We start from the raw sequence: 17,961 nt of genomic DNA on the forward strand, positions 1-17,961 counted from the left end.
TTGGGGGACACGTGGTATTATTCCATATAAATGTAAATAACTCATTAATATTTGATGATATCATCGATCAGAGCTAAGCGTAGGATCCCTGGGGCTGAATATGTTTCTTTTAATTTTAATAAACTCGATTTTCTTTTAGATTAAAGTCGACTCCTCGACTGGTTATGATGTTAATCTCTTGTAAAACGAGATCCGTTTAATAAAAACTCGTGTTATAAAAATAGATATCGTATATTATAATAGTACTTGTGGTGGTAAACACACTATCGATTTCTCAAAGCATTTTCCAGTCGACAATTGATCTGGTTGCGTGTTACAGTAAAGCCATAAAATTATAATATTACTACACTCTTTATGCGCTTGTTTTTGGCGTAGTTATTTTATTTAATTTAAATTTAACACAAAATTGAAGGTCACGAGGTAAAGTCGCCGTAGTGAAATTTAGTACGCCACAATAAAACACCGTATTGTAGTTTTGTGTGACGTACATTCGCAATTGTATTTTTAGACGTTTATTCGGCAGTAATAGTATTGTAATATTTTTAACAATACCGTTGTTTTTTCAACATTTTCCAATTTTGTTGTTGTTTTCAAGGAAAATAACGCACCACGTAATTTGAGCGATTATATGTAAAACATAAGCCGTGAGAAAATTTACCCGTCGACCTCGTACTTACAAAATAAAGAAATCTTAAACATGACCGATTTTCGTGTAATCGTATTACTTGTAGACCGCTGAAGACATAACCAAACGGTGTGTGCTTATAATCAACCCGTATGGTGCCGAGTGTAGAGGGATATCTATCTTGACATTATACGTGCGATATGCATACAATAAATTATTAATTACCACAGGAAAAGTATGAAGTTATTGAATTACAAAACTTTACTGTCTCCGGGAGTGTCAGCTAAAAATAACATTCCAATCATAAAGACTAAAAACGCCCAAATATTCATCCGTGACGTCACTTCGGTTCCCGTTTCTACTATATAAACATCCTTTTTTTCATTTTAACGTAATGCGGTAAACAACTTATTATATTATTTTAGTCATAACGCAAATGTTTAATCGCCGCACGCCGCAGCACTGTAAAATTGTTTGTACGCCAGAGATAACACGTTTAATCAGAGACCTGATAACAAATAAAACTACAACTTTGTTTAAAAAAAATCTGAAGCATTCGTAAACATCAGAAAGTTCCGAAAAATGTATTACTCAATGATAAAAACGAATTAATATTCTCTTATGAATTATTACTCACGTGGTAAACGTTATTACAATAGTGTAATAATTTATACACTTGGCAGATGTCGGGTGGACATGTAGGAATATTGGCTATTTGTAAAAAAAAAATATAATAAATAATCGTATTTCGTATTCTCTGTTCAACGTGATCTACAACAATTTCCATTCATCCGCCGCTAACATTTTTGCCTAATTATTTGTTTACCGTTGGTTCTGGTCTATTCACATGCAAGTATTTTGGTCATTATTCAAAAACCGTCGTCAACAATTGTTGTACAGACCGGTGGAACTCACGGTTTTTTAGACCATTAACCGAATTCCACGACTGTTGTTCCTATATAGGAAATGTCACTTGGCTCGCGTCCATCGCATTATTTATACCGTTCCCATTACTGTGCGATTATTACTTATATTTCGATTCTTGTACGGCAGCCGCATTATTATTACGTTCAAATACTTTGGTAACAATATTGTGTATATATACACACGCACATTCAACGTCACAATCCTGCGTAGAAAAATACATTAGTCGGGGGGTCTTTGAACTAAAAAAAATCCCAATACACACTCGCTCATCATCTTCGTACTACGGTATGGGAGAAGGTTGTGTCACGATCGCCGTCATCGTTTTTGGCCAGAGTTTATGAAATATCGTTACCGATCCATCAACGCCGTAGAACAAACGTCTTCGGCTCAATTGTTTGTTACCGTGACAGTTGGGGGAGAAGAGGCAGGCCGCGGAGATTCGTGGTATCTATAAGACGGACAATTAACAGCGGTGGCGTTAATAGGAAACGGTCGGAAAATAATGGAATTCCGAACAGGATGTATCATTGTGTCCAAGGACTATCTGTCTATTAGTTTTGTGCATGCGGTCGGACGTTTTTTTCCATTTACTTTATAATTTTGTACTCTCACGCGCGCGTTGCCTCTATTATGTTTCCTCTCGATATCACGCCCCGTTCTCTCGGCCCTTGAACCCTTTCAACTTGACGTAGTACCGCGTAACACGAGCCCTCCCGCTAAAAAATTGCCACTTTAATGCGATTACCTTTTAACACGAAAACACGGTTCCTACTTATTATAATGTGCTCTGTTTACACACTTTTTATTATGACTCTATCGGTGTCTCCTCGTACGCCGGAAACCTTAAAAATGTGTACACTCTTGCGCCTGGTTATGACCCGAAGCCGGTGTGTGCTCCCGACCTCTGAGGGAAACCGTACGCGGAGAACGATATTACCATAAACGAGAAACGGCAAAGTGTTCGTTCAGCAAGGCGGTGGTCGCGGTACGGTACTAGTTTACAGGCGAACGAACAGCTGTGAGGCTTGACGGTAGTCGCGAAAATACATTGCCGTGTGTCTGTTCTGCGGTAATAAAAAACATTTGGAAATACGCAATAACGTATTAGTTGTATCGCAAGACGATCACAATAATATAAATATTATGTATCATAAGACCACGGTCCACAGATACCTGAACGTCTTTTCATCTAGAATGAGGAAGTTCAACTTGGAATTTTACAAATGCCTGTACGTAAATATAAACTATTATTTCATAGTGTGTGTGTGTGTGTGTGTAGATAGTGACCGTTTTCGATATTGGTATTTTTTTGTGTTGCTGTTGTGATGTTGCGCCACACACAGAACACCCAAAGCGCTTTGGGCGTATATTCAGCGGTTCGAGCCGAGTAAAAACACAAAAATTGTATTATGTTCACTTGGTATATGCTCGTGTCAGTTTGTACTGCACACAATGATACTTGCGTCGTGTACATTGTAACGTTTAAAAACTCATGTGTGTGTGTACGTTTGCATTCTTTACGGGCCGTGTAAACAGCTTCACAACGATAAAAACCACATAAGGTCCTCCTCTCCCACATATGGGCGACGTTAATTTTTTTTTTATGAACGGTGTGTATATGGCTGTGAGTGTAAGTATTTACGCGATGTTTACATGCATTTGTGAGCGTGTGTTTTTTAATATTTGTTCTCTGGTACTATATTCGTACGAGCCGATTATTTTTAGACGAGGGGAAGAAAATATTATAATTGTTTTAGAATACCAAATAGTATAACCGTTTACTTTCACGTTAATTATGGGCCTAGGGTGTCGTATTCCGAGCGTAAGACGGCAGACTCTCGATATTAATCGTACTCGCGGCACCGGTACAACTTCCGAGGACGGCGCAATACAACCCAATACTCTCTCTGTCGTCGGAGCGCATAATTTTTTAAGTTCGATGTAACGAGAATACGATTGTGTCGTCGGCGAAAATAACAATATAAAGATGACAAAAATAGAAATCGAGAACTAACCTGTCGGTTTTATGTAATCTGGCGAAAAATTAATATGGTCAAAACGCTCTGAAAACAAAACTAGTCGGATGACATTTTTCTGAGAATCGCCGAAAAAAGAAGAAGAACGTACAGATCGAGACAATAATGATAGGTGTATTTTGCTGTCCGCGGAAAACATCAGATAATTATATTGTGGTGACATTGCCGTTGTTCGGTAATATAATAATAATCGTGTGTGCGGCGACTCTCTCGTGTGTTTCGGCCGTGAACAGCACAACGACGAAATGCCTAAACATCAAACCGGTAGAAAAACTTTTGCTTTCTACATAAACGCCGTTCGTATGTGTGTTTATATTTGATTAATCTTCACCCGACACACTCGTAGGGGCCGGGGGCCGTGAAAACGACATTATGCTGCCGATGCAGTAGTTGTAATAGTAACGGAACACTGTATTTTTTTAAAATCCATACCCGATATGTTTATGCATTATGCACGCGTCTGATTTACGTAGTAGTGTGTTGGGAGAGGATTTAATTACACTGCCGATTTTAATTACGCGATGCAAACAAGGCGCCAAGAAAGATTGTGCTTGTGCTTTCACAGTTTCAAGTGTGAGCGTATTCATGTAATCGATGATTGATATGCAAATCTGTTTTATTTTTATATTTGATTTTCTTTATTCGCCAATAATGTCGACAATAAAATCAATGTAACTTTTAATTTTTTTAAATATTGTTACCATTGTTCAGACTATGCATAAAAAGGCCCCCGGACAGGTGTCAACATTGGTATCTCCGATTTGTTAATTGCGAAATCTGTAACAATTTGTGAAGCATTGTTTTTGAGGTTAAACGCGTCACGATATCTTTGGTCGATTGCTTCGAGCAGCTCATTCAATTCTCGTCCATATAAGAAAAAATAGTGCAATAATTTGACCTATCGGTGCTAATGATTTCTTTTGAATAATATGTGTAACTGATATTGATTTTTTCTTCACAAAACGTTTATGAAATCCAATCAAGTTCAGCACACGTTTTCGACGTGAATCTCTTTCTCCTCGAATACCGCAAATCAAATGTTTCAAAATATTGTTTGTTAAATTGTATAAATTGTTTTATTATTTTTTTTTACTCGTTCATGTATCACGTAAAATGAACATGCATAATGTTTTTTTAACCCGCTGAAGCAACGTAATGTATTAGGTCAAGTTAATAGCCCACATATAGACATTATTCCAATGTTAAAATGAATTATCGGTCTTTCACTATCTTTTCTCTTACCCGTATGAACCGTTTACCGTTTATTTTAACTATGTGTAATAATTTTGCCGTTTTCGAATAAGTACCGTTGCACACTAGACATTACAGTGTTGCTCTACGTGTAAAAAATTATGTATGATTATTACCGTAACTTTAATTGCCTTAAACTATCTTTCTACGATAATTAAACTGTATTAGTGAATTATGTGTTTGCTCTTCCCGAAATCGAGTATTAATAATTACTCAGTGTACTAAGAGAGGTAATTGACCTTGAGTTTTCCTCAAGCGGCCACTTTATAGTTCAGCGAATCTTGTTAATTATAAGCACTTACCGTTTGTTGTTGCACACTTGGATAAAATAAAATAAATGTTCACTAAGTAAACTAATGAATTTGTAATAAGTAAATCGTACTTATTACATTGTGAGAACTGTAATAACTATTTCACCGGACGTATTCAAGCCGATAAATGCTTTTACATTTCCATAAGAAAGTTTTACTATCTGTCGTACTATTATCATCAGTCTATTTCTGAGTAACAGTGTCATTAGCGATTCTCTCAATAGTAAATTTAATGCAAATGGAGTAAGCGAAAATAGGTTAAACCGATTGGCGAAACTGATGGTTGCTGTTTAACAATGCCCGTGTTATTTATGTAAATTTCATTTTCTTTCCTTTGTGTTTATTTAAAAAATTGTCTAGGGGAATCGCACATTATACGGTTTATCATCACGTTTACTACAGTATCAGTACATCACACTAATAATTATTGGATAGCATTTTTAGAGTCGTACTGTCATAGATTACATATCAATTAAAACATGTTTATTATCAAATGAATATTAGAGTTTCTAAGACTCGACTTCTAGTGTAAATTTTTTTTATGGTTAAACCCCCTAAGTACTTCTATGCGGTTGTTTTCTTTCTAGTGTAACAGTTGTAATTAAAATTAAAATAAATATTAAGGTTCACCTGCTGTCTACATAAGGCAATTCTACTATTACCAATAAATTTATGGTTACGCTATCGATACACATGCACATAAATGTGTACAACTTATAAATATATGTAACCTATGCCCGTATTTTCATTTCAAATTAACATTAAATTGTTTTTAGTTATTGAAATATCTCCCTTCTCTTTTCATGCATCGCCCGCAGTCGCAACTGCTACTTGTGTGATCCAAGCGTGACCAAAACAATGTCTACCTTTTATTATTCTAATATATTTTAATATAGTTAAGTTAATATGAATTGTAATTAATTGAAACTGTGAAATAACTACATTGTAACTTATTGCCTACAGGAGTCAATCGAAAGCTTCATACTTGTCGGCTTATAAGAGAGAACCAAGAGAACGAGAAAAAGGATTACCTAATTTCGAAGGAAGTTACAAACGAACAGCATCTCCTAATGGAGGCCGCGGAGACACGATCATAAAAGTAGTGGAAACTCATAGTAAGCATTTTATCTCTTGTTTATCTAAATAAGTGTTAATAACAATAAACAATTTTTATGTGAAATTATTAATTAAATAAGATTTTAAGAAAATTAAAAGTTTGAATTTATTGAATTTGTGTAACCGTATGTACTGAAAGATTCAAACTTTTTTCATTTATGTAATAAATTTATATCAAAACGGAACCCAAGTGTCGTCAACTAATATTCACTTGACCAATTTTCTTTACAGACGTAGAAAATGTGGCACCTGTGGATACAGATTTTAAAAAGTCAGATAAAAATACGATGCCCGGTGTCATCCGTCTGTCGACAGCATTACCAATAGTGGATACTAGTCAATCTCCAGTGAATCCGGCTGGCGAAACGCCGGCAGTTCCAATTGTTTTAACTGAAAGACCTGTTGTAATTGACCATCAACAACAGCAACAGCCACAACATCAAATGTCGAAAACATTGCCTCGTAACAACCCAACTAACGATTTTAAAAGATCATCCAGGACACCTCGAACTCAATCAGATCCATCCAACATGCCTGGTAAAGATGTATCGGTGAGTGCGTTCCCTATACCGCATTCTGAGTCTACATTGAGCTTACAAAAGAGGTCACAGTCCGATTTATCCCAAGTGGGTTCCACAGAGAGTGGCTATAGCAGTCTCAGTCTCAATGCTCCATCACCTTCACATTCGCCTACCCGATTATCTTCTGGAGACTTTAGCACCGCATGTAGAACTAACAATTGCGTAGAGACTCAATGCGACCTGGACGAATCGCGATCTGAGTGTACGTGGTATGACGAGCCTTTAAGGTCGCAGCAACGACGACACCACCGACCAGTGTCTCGTAGTTGTTCATCCACTACGACCATGTCAGATGCTGCTTCCCAAACCGATCTTAAGTCGTCATCATCGGAAATTGGTACACCGGTACTGGTCCGTAAGAAATTGCCAGAAGAAATTGAATGTGAAGAACTATCCCGAGACCTTATTAGTCATCTATCACCATCAGATAAATTACATAACATATTAGGTGAGAATTGAAAGTCACATTTTCTTAGTACATTAAAACAGTTATTTTTATATTAATTCCTTGCAAATCCTACGTTAGGATTTCATGAGAGTAAAAATAAATTCTCTTTTATTTGAAAATCCTTATAAATAATGATCATTATCTATTAATGTCTTAGCTCCTGGACCTGATGTCAAAAGATCCACTGACTATGTTTCTCTTTTATTCCGTATGGACTTAGTGCCTCGATCCAGAGCTTCTATAGCTGAAAAACCTGACTGCAATAGCAATAACAGTGTTTGGTATGTACAATAATTTAATTTAATACTTTTCTTCTACTTTATTTAGAGTATTAATTTAAATTGATACAATATAACTTTTAAAATATTTAAAATGCATTGAAATATATTAAGATAATCAATATTCCAATATCATAAAACTAGCTATGTTCCTAAACTAATTTAGTAGAGTTTTAGTAAATACTTATTTTAGATCGGTTTTTATCTGTTCTATATCTGTTTAGGTGTAGAAGCTATAATAGTAAGACGAATAATAGTTGGTTTGAATTAATTGTGGGTAAAGTTTATAGAGCTTCAATTTTTGTATTAATTTAATTAAATTTAAAATTTTTTATTAATGAATATACAATAATTGTTTTCTATTTTATTTTGTTTGACATGAATTGTAAAAGAACTTTAAAATAATTTGTGATTATTTTCTCATAATATAATATATGAGCAATAACACATAAATGTGACATTATTTCAGCATTGTATATAACTATAAATTTCTATTGTTAGTTATTGTGTTAAAAATTTTTAATTTTTCAATGAATTTTTGACAAAATGATATTATCTGTTCTACATCTTTCTTTTTTTCGTTGTTTAAAATGTCTGATCTCTAATATTTTATATTGTGTTTTTAATTTAGCTTAATAAAAATATTTAAATGTATTGTTTTACAATTTTTAATTTTGTTGTTTTTTACATAATTAACAATATTATCATATATATAATAATATATTAATTAATGATCAATTTTCCTATTTCATAACTATATTTGTTTTTACAGTGATTCAAACGGTAGTTTATTGCCTACCTCATCTTATTATACAATATCTGAGCCAAAAGCTAAGCTGTTGAACAATTACAATGTACAAAAACAGCAATCTTCTGAATGTAATGGCATGGGGAGTTTACAAAAGAAAAAGGTTTGTAATTTGAGTTTATTATTTAAATTGAGAATGCATGCAAATTTTATATAAAACATTTTTTTAGGCGGATTTAGTTTCACGGTTAGATAGAAAACTAAAAGTGCTTCGTGAAGAACAAGTTGCTCTTATTGAAGAGACAACAGTTAATGAAGCATTAGGTGTAACAGTTTTTGATCGTGTAAAAGCCCTAGCAAAAACTCCAGAAGCCAATAAGTTTAAAACCCACGTGCAGGAAGTTGGTCATATCACCAGTTTATTGCTTAGTCTTAGTGGGAGATTGGCTAAGGTTGAAAATGCTTTACTAGAATTAGAGTTAGAACATCCTGAAAAAGTAAGATATCTTATAACAAATATTTTGTAAATTAAGGCATTGAATAAGTATAAAATATTAAGTGGTAATATCTTTACTATACTATAAACACTTTTGTTTTATTTAACTGTGAAATTTTAAATATTTAAAATTTATACCATGAACTTATTCAAGTTCCAACTGTCTTTAATTTGCTAAAATGAAGGGCTTAATTCTGCAGCCAGGAAATTCCATTTTTTTTTTTTACTAATTTTTCAGAAGAAAAAATTGTAAATTAACTTTTTTTATTAAAAGCAATGGTAAAATTTTTATTCTAATTTAAATATATTCATAAATAATAGGATTATAGATCTCATTTTTATAATGATTTATGCAGAAGAGTTATATTTATTCAAAATTAGCAAAACTATTTTCTGAAAAAGATGGACTTAAGTAATTTCTACACCAAGTCCTTCAAATACTTTTTCTTTTTTAAAAATTTAAACATTAATAGAAATAATGTTATTATAGAAAACGCTTGAAGAGAAAAAGTCTAAATTAACTTGTCAATTAGAAGAAGCAAAGGAGTTGAAAGAAAATATTGACCGACGTGGTGATATGGTTTCTACAATTTTGTCCCGTTACCTGACAAGTGATGAATTTTCTGATTATGATCACTTTATAGCAATGAAAGCTAAATTGTTGATTGATGCTCGGGAGATATCAGATAAAATTCAGTTAGGCGAGGAGCAACTTTGTGCACTTAAAGAAACACTAGAAGATTAGACATCTAAAAAATATTAATTTAAAAAATAAAAAATATATTTTATTAATATAAAAAGTAACAAATAACAAATTGTTGACTGAAACAAATATTTAGTTAAAACTATAGATCTCTTATCTAAATGCTTCATGTCCCTTCTTGTTCACAATAATATATTATACTTATTTTATTATGTTATGCTTTCGAACAACACTTATGTATATATTTTACTGGTAATAGATTATTCAGAAATTATCATTTCAAAATATTACTCACTTTATATTATTTTAAAAAGGGAAGAACTTTTTAGTTACTTTAAACGCATTTGCATAACCGTCAATTATGCAATGCATCTAAGAGATGAATCAAACATTTCGGTTTTCTAATTTTGATGTTTAATGAGAAAATTTTACCCTTCATATTGTGATATTTGCCTTAAAAAAAATTTATGTATACAAATTCAATAAAATTAAAATGGAATAAATGATTTATAATTTTTATATCTTATACCTCTCCGAAGAGAAAATGTTTTAATACTTTTAGTTATTATTATTACATAATTAATTTTAAAATCATTAATTTATCTCTTGTTATGCATTTATTTGTGTATATATTTTAGCAAAATGTATAATTAAATCTAACATGTTGTATTGTAATGTAAGAAATCGTGTGTTGTACAGATTTTAAGTGAATAAATAGTAAACCTTTTTGGTGCTATAATTTACATCAGTGTTTATTTTTTTTATATAAAAATAATTCATCTAATTTTGAAGTATAAAATAAAACATTTCTATATTATAAACTCTATGCTATAAATTTATTTTTTCCAAAGTAAATTTTAAATTTGAAGGCTAAACAAATTTTTTCTGTTTAATTTGTTCATAAATTATATCAGTATTAGGAAAGAATGCAGTTTTTGAATTTCATTCCTTTTTCGTAGAATGCATTCATATATGCACTCACTTTATTTAAATGGAACGGTGAATGGGAATACAATCAATTTTTCTTAGAATTTGAATGTAAACTCCTCACTCCAAATATATCAAAAAAAATTCTAAAATTTTGCCATCATTATACAATATTCTAATACAAATGTAGTCAACTTAATGATGAACAGTTGATGACATTGGTATGTGATAATTCAACTGTTAACAATTGTAACCACAAAAATACTTTTTTTTTACTTATCTCTAACCCATAAAATCGGTTATCATTTGATGGTTTTTTCCTTAAAATAATTAGAGTATGAAACGTTTGAGGCGCGTGCAATTTGAAATTTTCCTTTATTTTGTTTGATTTTTTTAATGGATACTCAGTCAACATCGACAGATATAATAGGCACGGATAATGGTAAGTTTTATATTTTATTAAATAATAAATTAAAACAAATATCACTGACTACATGCATTTTGTAATGATGATTTGATTAACTTTCTCGCCGATAACTTTTTTTTTTTCATTTAAATATACCTAGCCAAATAATTTTATATTTTCAAAACAAATTTAAAATATTTGTAGGCAAATATACTTTTAAAACTTAATAAAAATTAAAGAAATAAGTATTTTTATGAAATTTTATATGAACAATAAATAAGTTTTATATCTTTTGGTGTGTATGGAGTTTAATAGCAAACATGAACCAAATTAACATATTCATTAACTGATATATTAGTGTAGAAATATTAAAAAAATTATATCTTGAACTATACAATGTTTTAAAATTAAAAGCTACTGAAAATATATTTTTTCTAATAATAATTTTATTAAAATTTTAAAAATTATACCAAGATGTAGAGCTAATTTCAGTTAAATCTAATTTAAGCAAAACTTTTAACAAAATAACTACATTTTTAAACAAAAATTTAAAATACTATTAAATGTCTATATACATATTTTTTAATTTTAATGAAAAATGTGGTAGTAAATTCTTCTGTTTTACACTTTGGAAAATATTACCAAACCAAATTTAAGACTCATAATAGAATTAAATTTGAATTATTTTTTAAAATATTGCAAATTTATTTGTACACATTTATTAATTAATAAAAATTAATTTAGACCTGTCATGTTTGTTATGTTACTGTATTTATAAATAATATATTTTCAATTTTAAGTTGACAATGATATTTTGAAGTTATATTTTTGAAAAATGAAACATACAGTTAAATACAATTTGTATAGTAAAAAAATTAATCATAAAACTATTGCAAAAATTACTAAACTGTGGAGCAAAGAAAATCTTAGTCTCGTATTGTATCAGAAAAAATTCATGAACAAATAGATGTTTTTTGAAATCGAGCCAAACTCACTGGAATAGGTTTTATGATGAATAGCTAAAAAATGTTATTAAAAATCATGGTATTGAAAAGTTAGCTAATATATTCGACTTTTGTTCTTTAATACGCCTAAAGCAAAATGAAATTACATTTATTAATGAATATGTTGAAATTATGACACCAATTGCTGAGTCTCTTGACTTTTTACAAAGTGAAAAAAATATGTTCATAGGATATTTACTTCCAACTTTATACTGAATCAATAAAAAATTTTAAAAATTTATTTCCAAAAATTATACTATATGTGATCCATTGTTAGGTCAGTATTGCAGTTACAAAAAGGTAATTTATAAAATACACATACACACTTATTAAATAAATAAATATATAGTTCATTAACATAGGTTTTGATAATAATATATTTTTTAGATTTGACCCTGTCTGGAAAGACAAAGAATTAATAATCGCAGCTTTCTTGATTCTAAGATTTAAATTGGTTGAATCATTCAGATATTTTTTTCTTGGCAGAAGGATGGCTAAAAGCAGAATTTTAGAAACAAAATCCTGAATCATCTGAGAGCTCTTGTTCTGATGGCAAAGAAGATGAGGAAGATATTTTTTGTATGCCTACAACTTTAAACAGGCCAAAAAATTAAAACGTGACCATCAATTAAATGATTTTTTAGAGTCCCTAATCGTGGTTTATCTTGCTTACATGATTATCCTAATGTACTAAAAACTTTTATGCGTTTTAATGTTGGTCTGCCATCAAGTGCTCCAGTAAAACGTTTATTTAGTACAGCAGGATCTATAAAAGTTGCTAAACGTTAGCGAATAAGCGATAATATGATTGAAATGCTTTTATATATATATATATATTTATATTTTTTTGATTTGATGATTTATTAATAAAATATTTACTGGCATTAAACTTGTTTATTAAATTATAAAATTATTTTTATTGTAACTAACACCTTCAAAAAACTAGGTGATAATATATTTTTGTCAAAAACCCTTTCTGAGGCTCAATTATGATAAAAAAAAAATGGAATGCATTCAAAATGTAAATGTGAATACATTCTTTTTTTTTGAGGAATTGTGAATGGGAATACATTACTATTTTTAGCTGCGGAATGGGAATTGGAATGCATTACTTAATAAAGGAAATTTTACAAACACTGAATTATATAATTGATTATAATTATAACACTAGTCTATGTATTTGGATGGAACATTCTTGAAAAATTCGTATTAAAGCCATATTTTACGTTATTACTGATATAGAGTAATAAATGTTTAAAAATAAGTTTTAACCAAAATTTATTTGAAATTTTAGCATATCTTCTAACTGTCAAAGATTAGATAGTTAAAAAAAAGTTTTCGGAATCGGAAACCCCTAATGTTCATTCATGTTTTGCATACCTATTTGCTAATAAGAATATTTTAATAATTTAAAAGTGACCTTATCTGTTTCAACAATACATTTATAAATTGAATGACTTTTTGTAAAATGGGCCCAAGTCGAGCTTTGTTTTTTTTTTTAATGAGAAAAAATGTTTAAGGTAATTATATATTTTTTTTAATTAATTATTTTACCATTTCTATTACTATGAAATGAGTCGATTTTATTTATAAAATATAATTTTGTAATATTTGCATAGTTCTAAAATTCATTTAAAAATGATATAATTGATCAAATAAATGTTTTAATTTTTAAAGTTATTATTTTTAAATAATAAATCTTGTTTAATGTACAATATAATATTACATTTCTATGCCAGGTTTATAACTATTAAAATTAATACTTTATATTATATATTACAAAAAAAAAAAATGCGTTTTGTAAAAAAACGATTTAGGCTATTAATATAATAAAAATTAATTTTTTATTTAAATTTTAGTACAAACTACAATAATTGGACCCTATAAACCTCATATTTTACCAAAGTATAAATTAATTTAGTAAAAAAAATTTCTTTTGAAAAAGCTGAATTGAGTATATTATAATTTATTAAATATAAAAACTTGTACTTAGTACAACTAATTGACAAGAATTTTTATAATAGTATTTCATTCTATGACGTAATATATAAAGTAATTACAGGCTTTTTGTTAACCTAATTTACTGGGTTTAATTTAAAGTATTTATCAATCATATAATAGAATTACATCATAAGGAACACGCGTAATTCTTATAAATATCGAAGTTTATTTTCTTTATTTATAAATTCCTTAATAACTTATTCTTTTTAATTCTATTAACTATCAACAATGATTACAAAGTTCAAATTATTACCTATATAAATAGATACATAAATTACAATTATTCGAATAAAGAAAGTTATAAACAAAAAGATCATTCTATATTATAATAAATCAATTTACCAGAAATATTATAATTCTATTAGAAAAATAAAAGTATTTTACCTAAGAAAATATTACGTTTGGGTCAATAATAAAATATGAAGCACAAATAATATTTATAGTATAAATAATTTTAATTAAAAAACCGCCGAGTTTGACTAGTTAGGAGTTAGTTTTTAATTCTATAAAATAAGTATATCAGAATCATTTATCTCATCGTAGGGGTTGATCATCAGTTTATGTATCAATATGATTTAACTGATCAGGATAAGATGTTTTCATTAAAAGGTACATTTAGGGACTCCAGGAATTTTAATCCACATATCCACAATATCATTAAATATAAATATATCTAATTAAGTTTAAAATTCGCCAATATTAATGTTGAGAAGAATTCATTCTAAAAAGAAATTATTTCAGAATATGTTCTTTTTATTGGAATAAAGCTATTTTTCTTGGAAGAGATATAGTTTACTTCAATTTAAAAATACGGAAGTCAATAAATTAATGTTGATAAATATTGATAAACAAAGAATAAAATTGAAAAAATAATCTTGAGAATGTGTTTCATTCAATTCAGTGGAAAATGTTAATTATTTATTTTCGGTTGGATAATATTGATGATATTCACAGCGAGTATAAAAGAATTATTTATTTTAAGTCTAACTTTACTAGATAAATTTAATGAAAAATGACGAAATTATATCGCAATAAATGTTATATGAAACTTGAGTAATTGCTAAGAATAAATTTTTTGTAATAAAAATGAGTTTTAATATGAGTAATAATAAATTGAGTGATTACTACAATCACACAATTTCATATAAATAAAATAATTAATCACGTGATAGCTTATAATATTGTAATAAGATACAAATTATTTGTTTCTAATAGTTAATTTGATTGAAACTGTTATATTATTGACTACTTTAGGTGGGATACTGATTTTTTATATAAAAGATTCAAACGCTTTAAAACTTTAAACGGCAATTGGTTTATAATTGTTCATTAAAATATAATTAAATTTTTTTCTTAAGGTATAGAAAAATGAAATTAGGTAAGTTAAATTTTGTTATTTTGAACATTTTCATTTTTGTTGCATAATTTATGTAGAAATAATCGCAACAAAACAAAAAAAGAGTTTAAAATTATTTTTAAAAAATTCAATAACAATTTAAAAGAAAATAAATGTTTTTAAAAAAAAGTATTTCTATCTAATATAGTAATAAAATATATTTTTAATAATAATAATAGAAAAATATATGTACTCTTTAAAAACAAAAATATTTCTTGAACAATCTGAATAAAACTTTTATATTATAATTAAAAAAAAAATTATTTTTTTTATGTTATTCCTTGTTCTTAACAATCCATATTTTTTAAGAAGAAAAATCAATATCTAAATAACAAATATGCATTTTGAAAACATTTTAACTTTATCATAAAAGCATCATTGTAAACAAATTATTTCTAATTTTTTTATAGAACAAGAATATAAAAAGTCTGTAGCTATTATCGGTTGTGGAGCTTCCGGATTACCAGCTTTAAAACATTTTTCTGAAGACCCTTTGTTTAATTGTGTTGCATTTGAGCAGGCTGATAATGTGGGTGGCACTTGGGTTTATACAGACCAAATTGGAACTGATAAATATGGTCTTCCTGTTCATTCAAGCATGTATAAAAGTTTGAGGTAGTATTAGATTTCTTTTTTTTTTTCCTACTAAAATTATAATTTTTTTGTTCAGAACAAATTTACCAAAAGAAATTATGGAATTACCAGGATTTCCCCATAAAGGTCCAGAAGACAAGTCTTATGTCACTGCTAATGATATGCTTAAATATTTAGAAGATTATGCTGAACATTTTGGTTTAATCAAGTTCATTAAGGTGAGTTAAATAATTTATATTTTTCAGGTAAAGATTCATACTATTACCAGATATAACAATTTTATGATTATTGTAATAGTTCCATCATCATATCAAAGAAGTGTCTCCATTAGAAGGCGACCGTTGGCAAGTTACTATTATTGACTTAAAAACAAAACTAAAGGCAACTATGTTATTTGATGGAGTAATTGTTTGTGTTGGGTAATTATATAATTCTAAAATATAAACAATTAGTACATTTTTATTGCTGACTAATAAATTTAATATTTTATAGAAATTATAGCAATCCAGTAATACCTAACATACCTGGTATAGAAAATTTCCAAGGTTTGAAAATTCATAGTCATGATTATAGAGATTCTTTGATTTTTAAGGATAAAAAAACATTAGTTATTGGATGTGGACCATCAGGGCTAGATATTTCATTTGACATTGCAAAAACAGCATCTAAAGTAGTATATTCACTGACAGAGTTTTATAATTTTATAGTTTTTTTTTACAAAAAAGTACTGTTTAGGTTTACTTGAGTCATCACAACAAAAAAATTAAAAATATGAAATGTCCTCCTAATATGAATCAAAAAGTTGATGTAAAAAAAATTTTAAATAATGGAGTTTTATTTGAAGATGATTCATTTGAAACAGTGGATTCAATATTATATTGTACAGGTAATTTCTTACTTCTTCAAATACTTTCATCTAATAACATAATATAATATCTTTTCATTTTGGTTACTTAATGTGAATTGTATTTTGTTTTAGAACAATAAGAAATCTGGCCTAATAAGGCTTGAAAAATATGTGGCCTATTTTGGCACAATATTAGAATACCATCGCATTTTTCATGTAATTATTTTACATAACATTGATTTGAATGACCTTATAAAAGGTCTATATTAATTAGTTGTATGCAATTAATATTATTTAACAATATATATACAGCCAGAAATCTCTTTTTATGAATTGTAATGCATGTTATGCACTCAATCTAATATTAGTTTAAATAAACAGGATATACTTACAAATATCCATTTTTAAGTCCCGAGTGTGGCATCAGAGTGGAAAATAACAATGTCAAGATACTTTTTAAACACATAGTTAACATTGAGCATCCCACTATGTTCTTCATTGGAATACCTACATATACCACTGGTTTTTGCATGTATGACTTACAGGTATAAAATTTTTTAATAATTTTTAACTTTGATAGATATATTTAATTATATTTTTCAAATTTTAAATAAACAATGTTATTCAATTTTACTATGACTATTAAAAATTAATGTATAATACTTTATTATATATATATTTACAAAATAGGTACGATTTGCTAAAAAAATCTTATCTGGAACTAAACAATTACCCAAAAAAAAAGAAATGTTAAAAGATACTCACCGTGATGTTGAGTCGAGGATGGCAAGTGGATTGCGACAAAAAGAACTCCATATGATGTATCACAGGTCAATGGAGTACTTTCAGTCCTTGGCAATTTTTGCAGATTTAGAACCGATACCTCCAGTGATTCTTCAAATTTTCTTTGATGGATTTGATAGGTTTATGTGCGATTTTTCTCATTTTAGAGAAGACAAGTACAAATTATTAGACAATGAACACTATATGGTACAGTTTCCAAATGAAGTTCAACCAATCATGAGAAAACAAGAAATAATTCTATGAATAAACTTTAAAAATTGTTATATAATGTACAGAAAGTATTTTATGTTTATATAAGGGAATGGTAATATTTTTTTTATTTTACAAGCATTTTCTAAAATTTATTAAAACAATTTTTTTATATTACTCAAGTAGGCATTATTTTTCTTTATAACTGATTGTATTTTTTTAGATCCTATAAAATACTAAAATCTAGACTCAAAATATATTAGATCTACTATA

At 28.6% G+C, this 17,961-nt stretch overlaps 2 protein-coding genes across 5 annotated transcripts in view; both read left to right on the top strand.

Moving 5' to 3' along the window:
* LOC126895228 (uncharacterized) overlaps positions 1-10,263 on the top strand; it is a 93,386-nt gene extending 83,123 nt beyond the window's left edge. For both annotated transcript variants that reach the window (XM_050666853.1, XM_050666854.1), the window contains 6 exons: positions 6,114-6,265; positions 6,498-7,295; positions 7,453-7,576; positions 8,346-8,484; positions 8,552-8,818; positions 9,308-10,263. In XM_050666853.1, coding sequence (XP_050522810.1) covers positions 6,114-6,265; positions 6,498-7,295; positions 7,453-7,576; positions 8,346-8,484; positions 8,552-8,818; positions 9,308-9,562 — 1,735 coding nt within the window. In that variant the 3' untranslated portion in view covers positions 9,563-10,263. The remainder of the gene's footprint in view (positions 1-6,113; positions 6,266-6,497; positions 7,296-7,452; positions 7,577-8,345; positions 8,485-8,551; positions 8,819-9,307) is intronic.
* Positions 10,264-15,094: 4,831 nt separating this feature from the next.
* On the top strand, positions 15,095-17,865 carry LOC126904847 (senecionine N-oxygenase-like). 3 transcript variants are annotated; one of them, XM_050684153.1, is made up of 8 exons: positions 15,095-15,236; positions 15,665-15,869; positions 15,925-16,066; positions 16,146-16,267; positions 16,341-16,521; positions 16,584-16,734; positions 17,077-17,240; positions 17,386-17,865. In XM_050684153.1, the coding sequence occupies exons 1-8, from the start codon at positions 15,227-15,229 to the stop codon at positions 17,740-17,742; spliced, it is 1,332 nt and encodes a 443-aa protein (XP_050540110.1). In that variant the 5' UTR covers positions 15,095-15,226; the 3' UTR covers positions 17,743-17,865. The 3 variants fall into 3 exon arrangements, with proteins under 3 accessions (XP_050540110.1, XP_050540119.1, XP_050540129.1); XM_050684162.1 differs by having other exon boundaries at positions 16,341-16,518; XM_050684172.1 differs by having other exon boundaries at positions 15,665-15,854.
* Positions 17,866-17,961: the final 96 nt, after the last annotated feature.

This window comes from Daktulosphaira vitifoliae, unplaced genomic scaffold (genome assembly GCF_025091365.1).
Source record: "Daktulosphaira vitifoliae isolate Bord-2020 unplaced genomic scaffold, ASM2509136v1 Scaffold_1, whole genome shotgun sequence".
In the NCBI taxonomy this organism is placed as follows: domain Eukaryota; kingdom Metazoa; phylum Arthropoda; class Insecta; order Hemiptera; family Phylloxeridae; genus Daktulosphaira; species Daktulosphaira vitifoliae.

What these genes read in the sequence shown, in the direction of transcription:
- LOC126904847 (XM_050684153.1), top strand. An exon ending in AGCATGTATAAAAGTTTGAG is followed by an intron (nt 15,870 to 15,924) that starts GTAGTATTAGAT and finishes TTTTTTGTTCAG; the next exon opens with AACAAATTTACCAAAAGAAA. An exon ending in TTTGCATGTATGACTTACAG is followed by an intron (nt 17,241 to 17,385) that starts GTATAAAATTTT and finishes TTTACAAAATAG; the next exon opens with GTACGATTTGCTAAAAAAAT.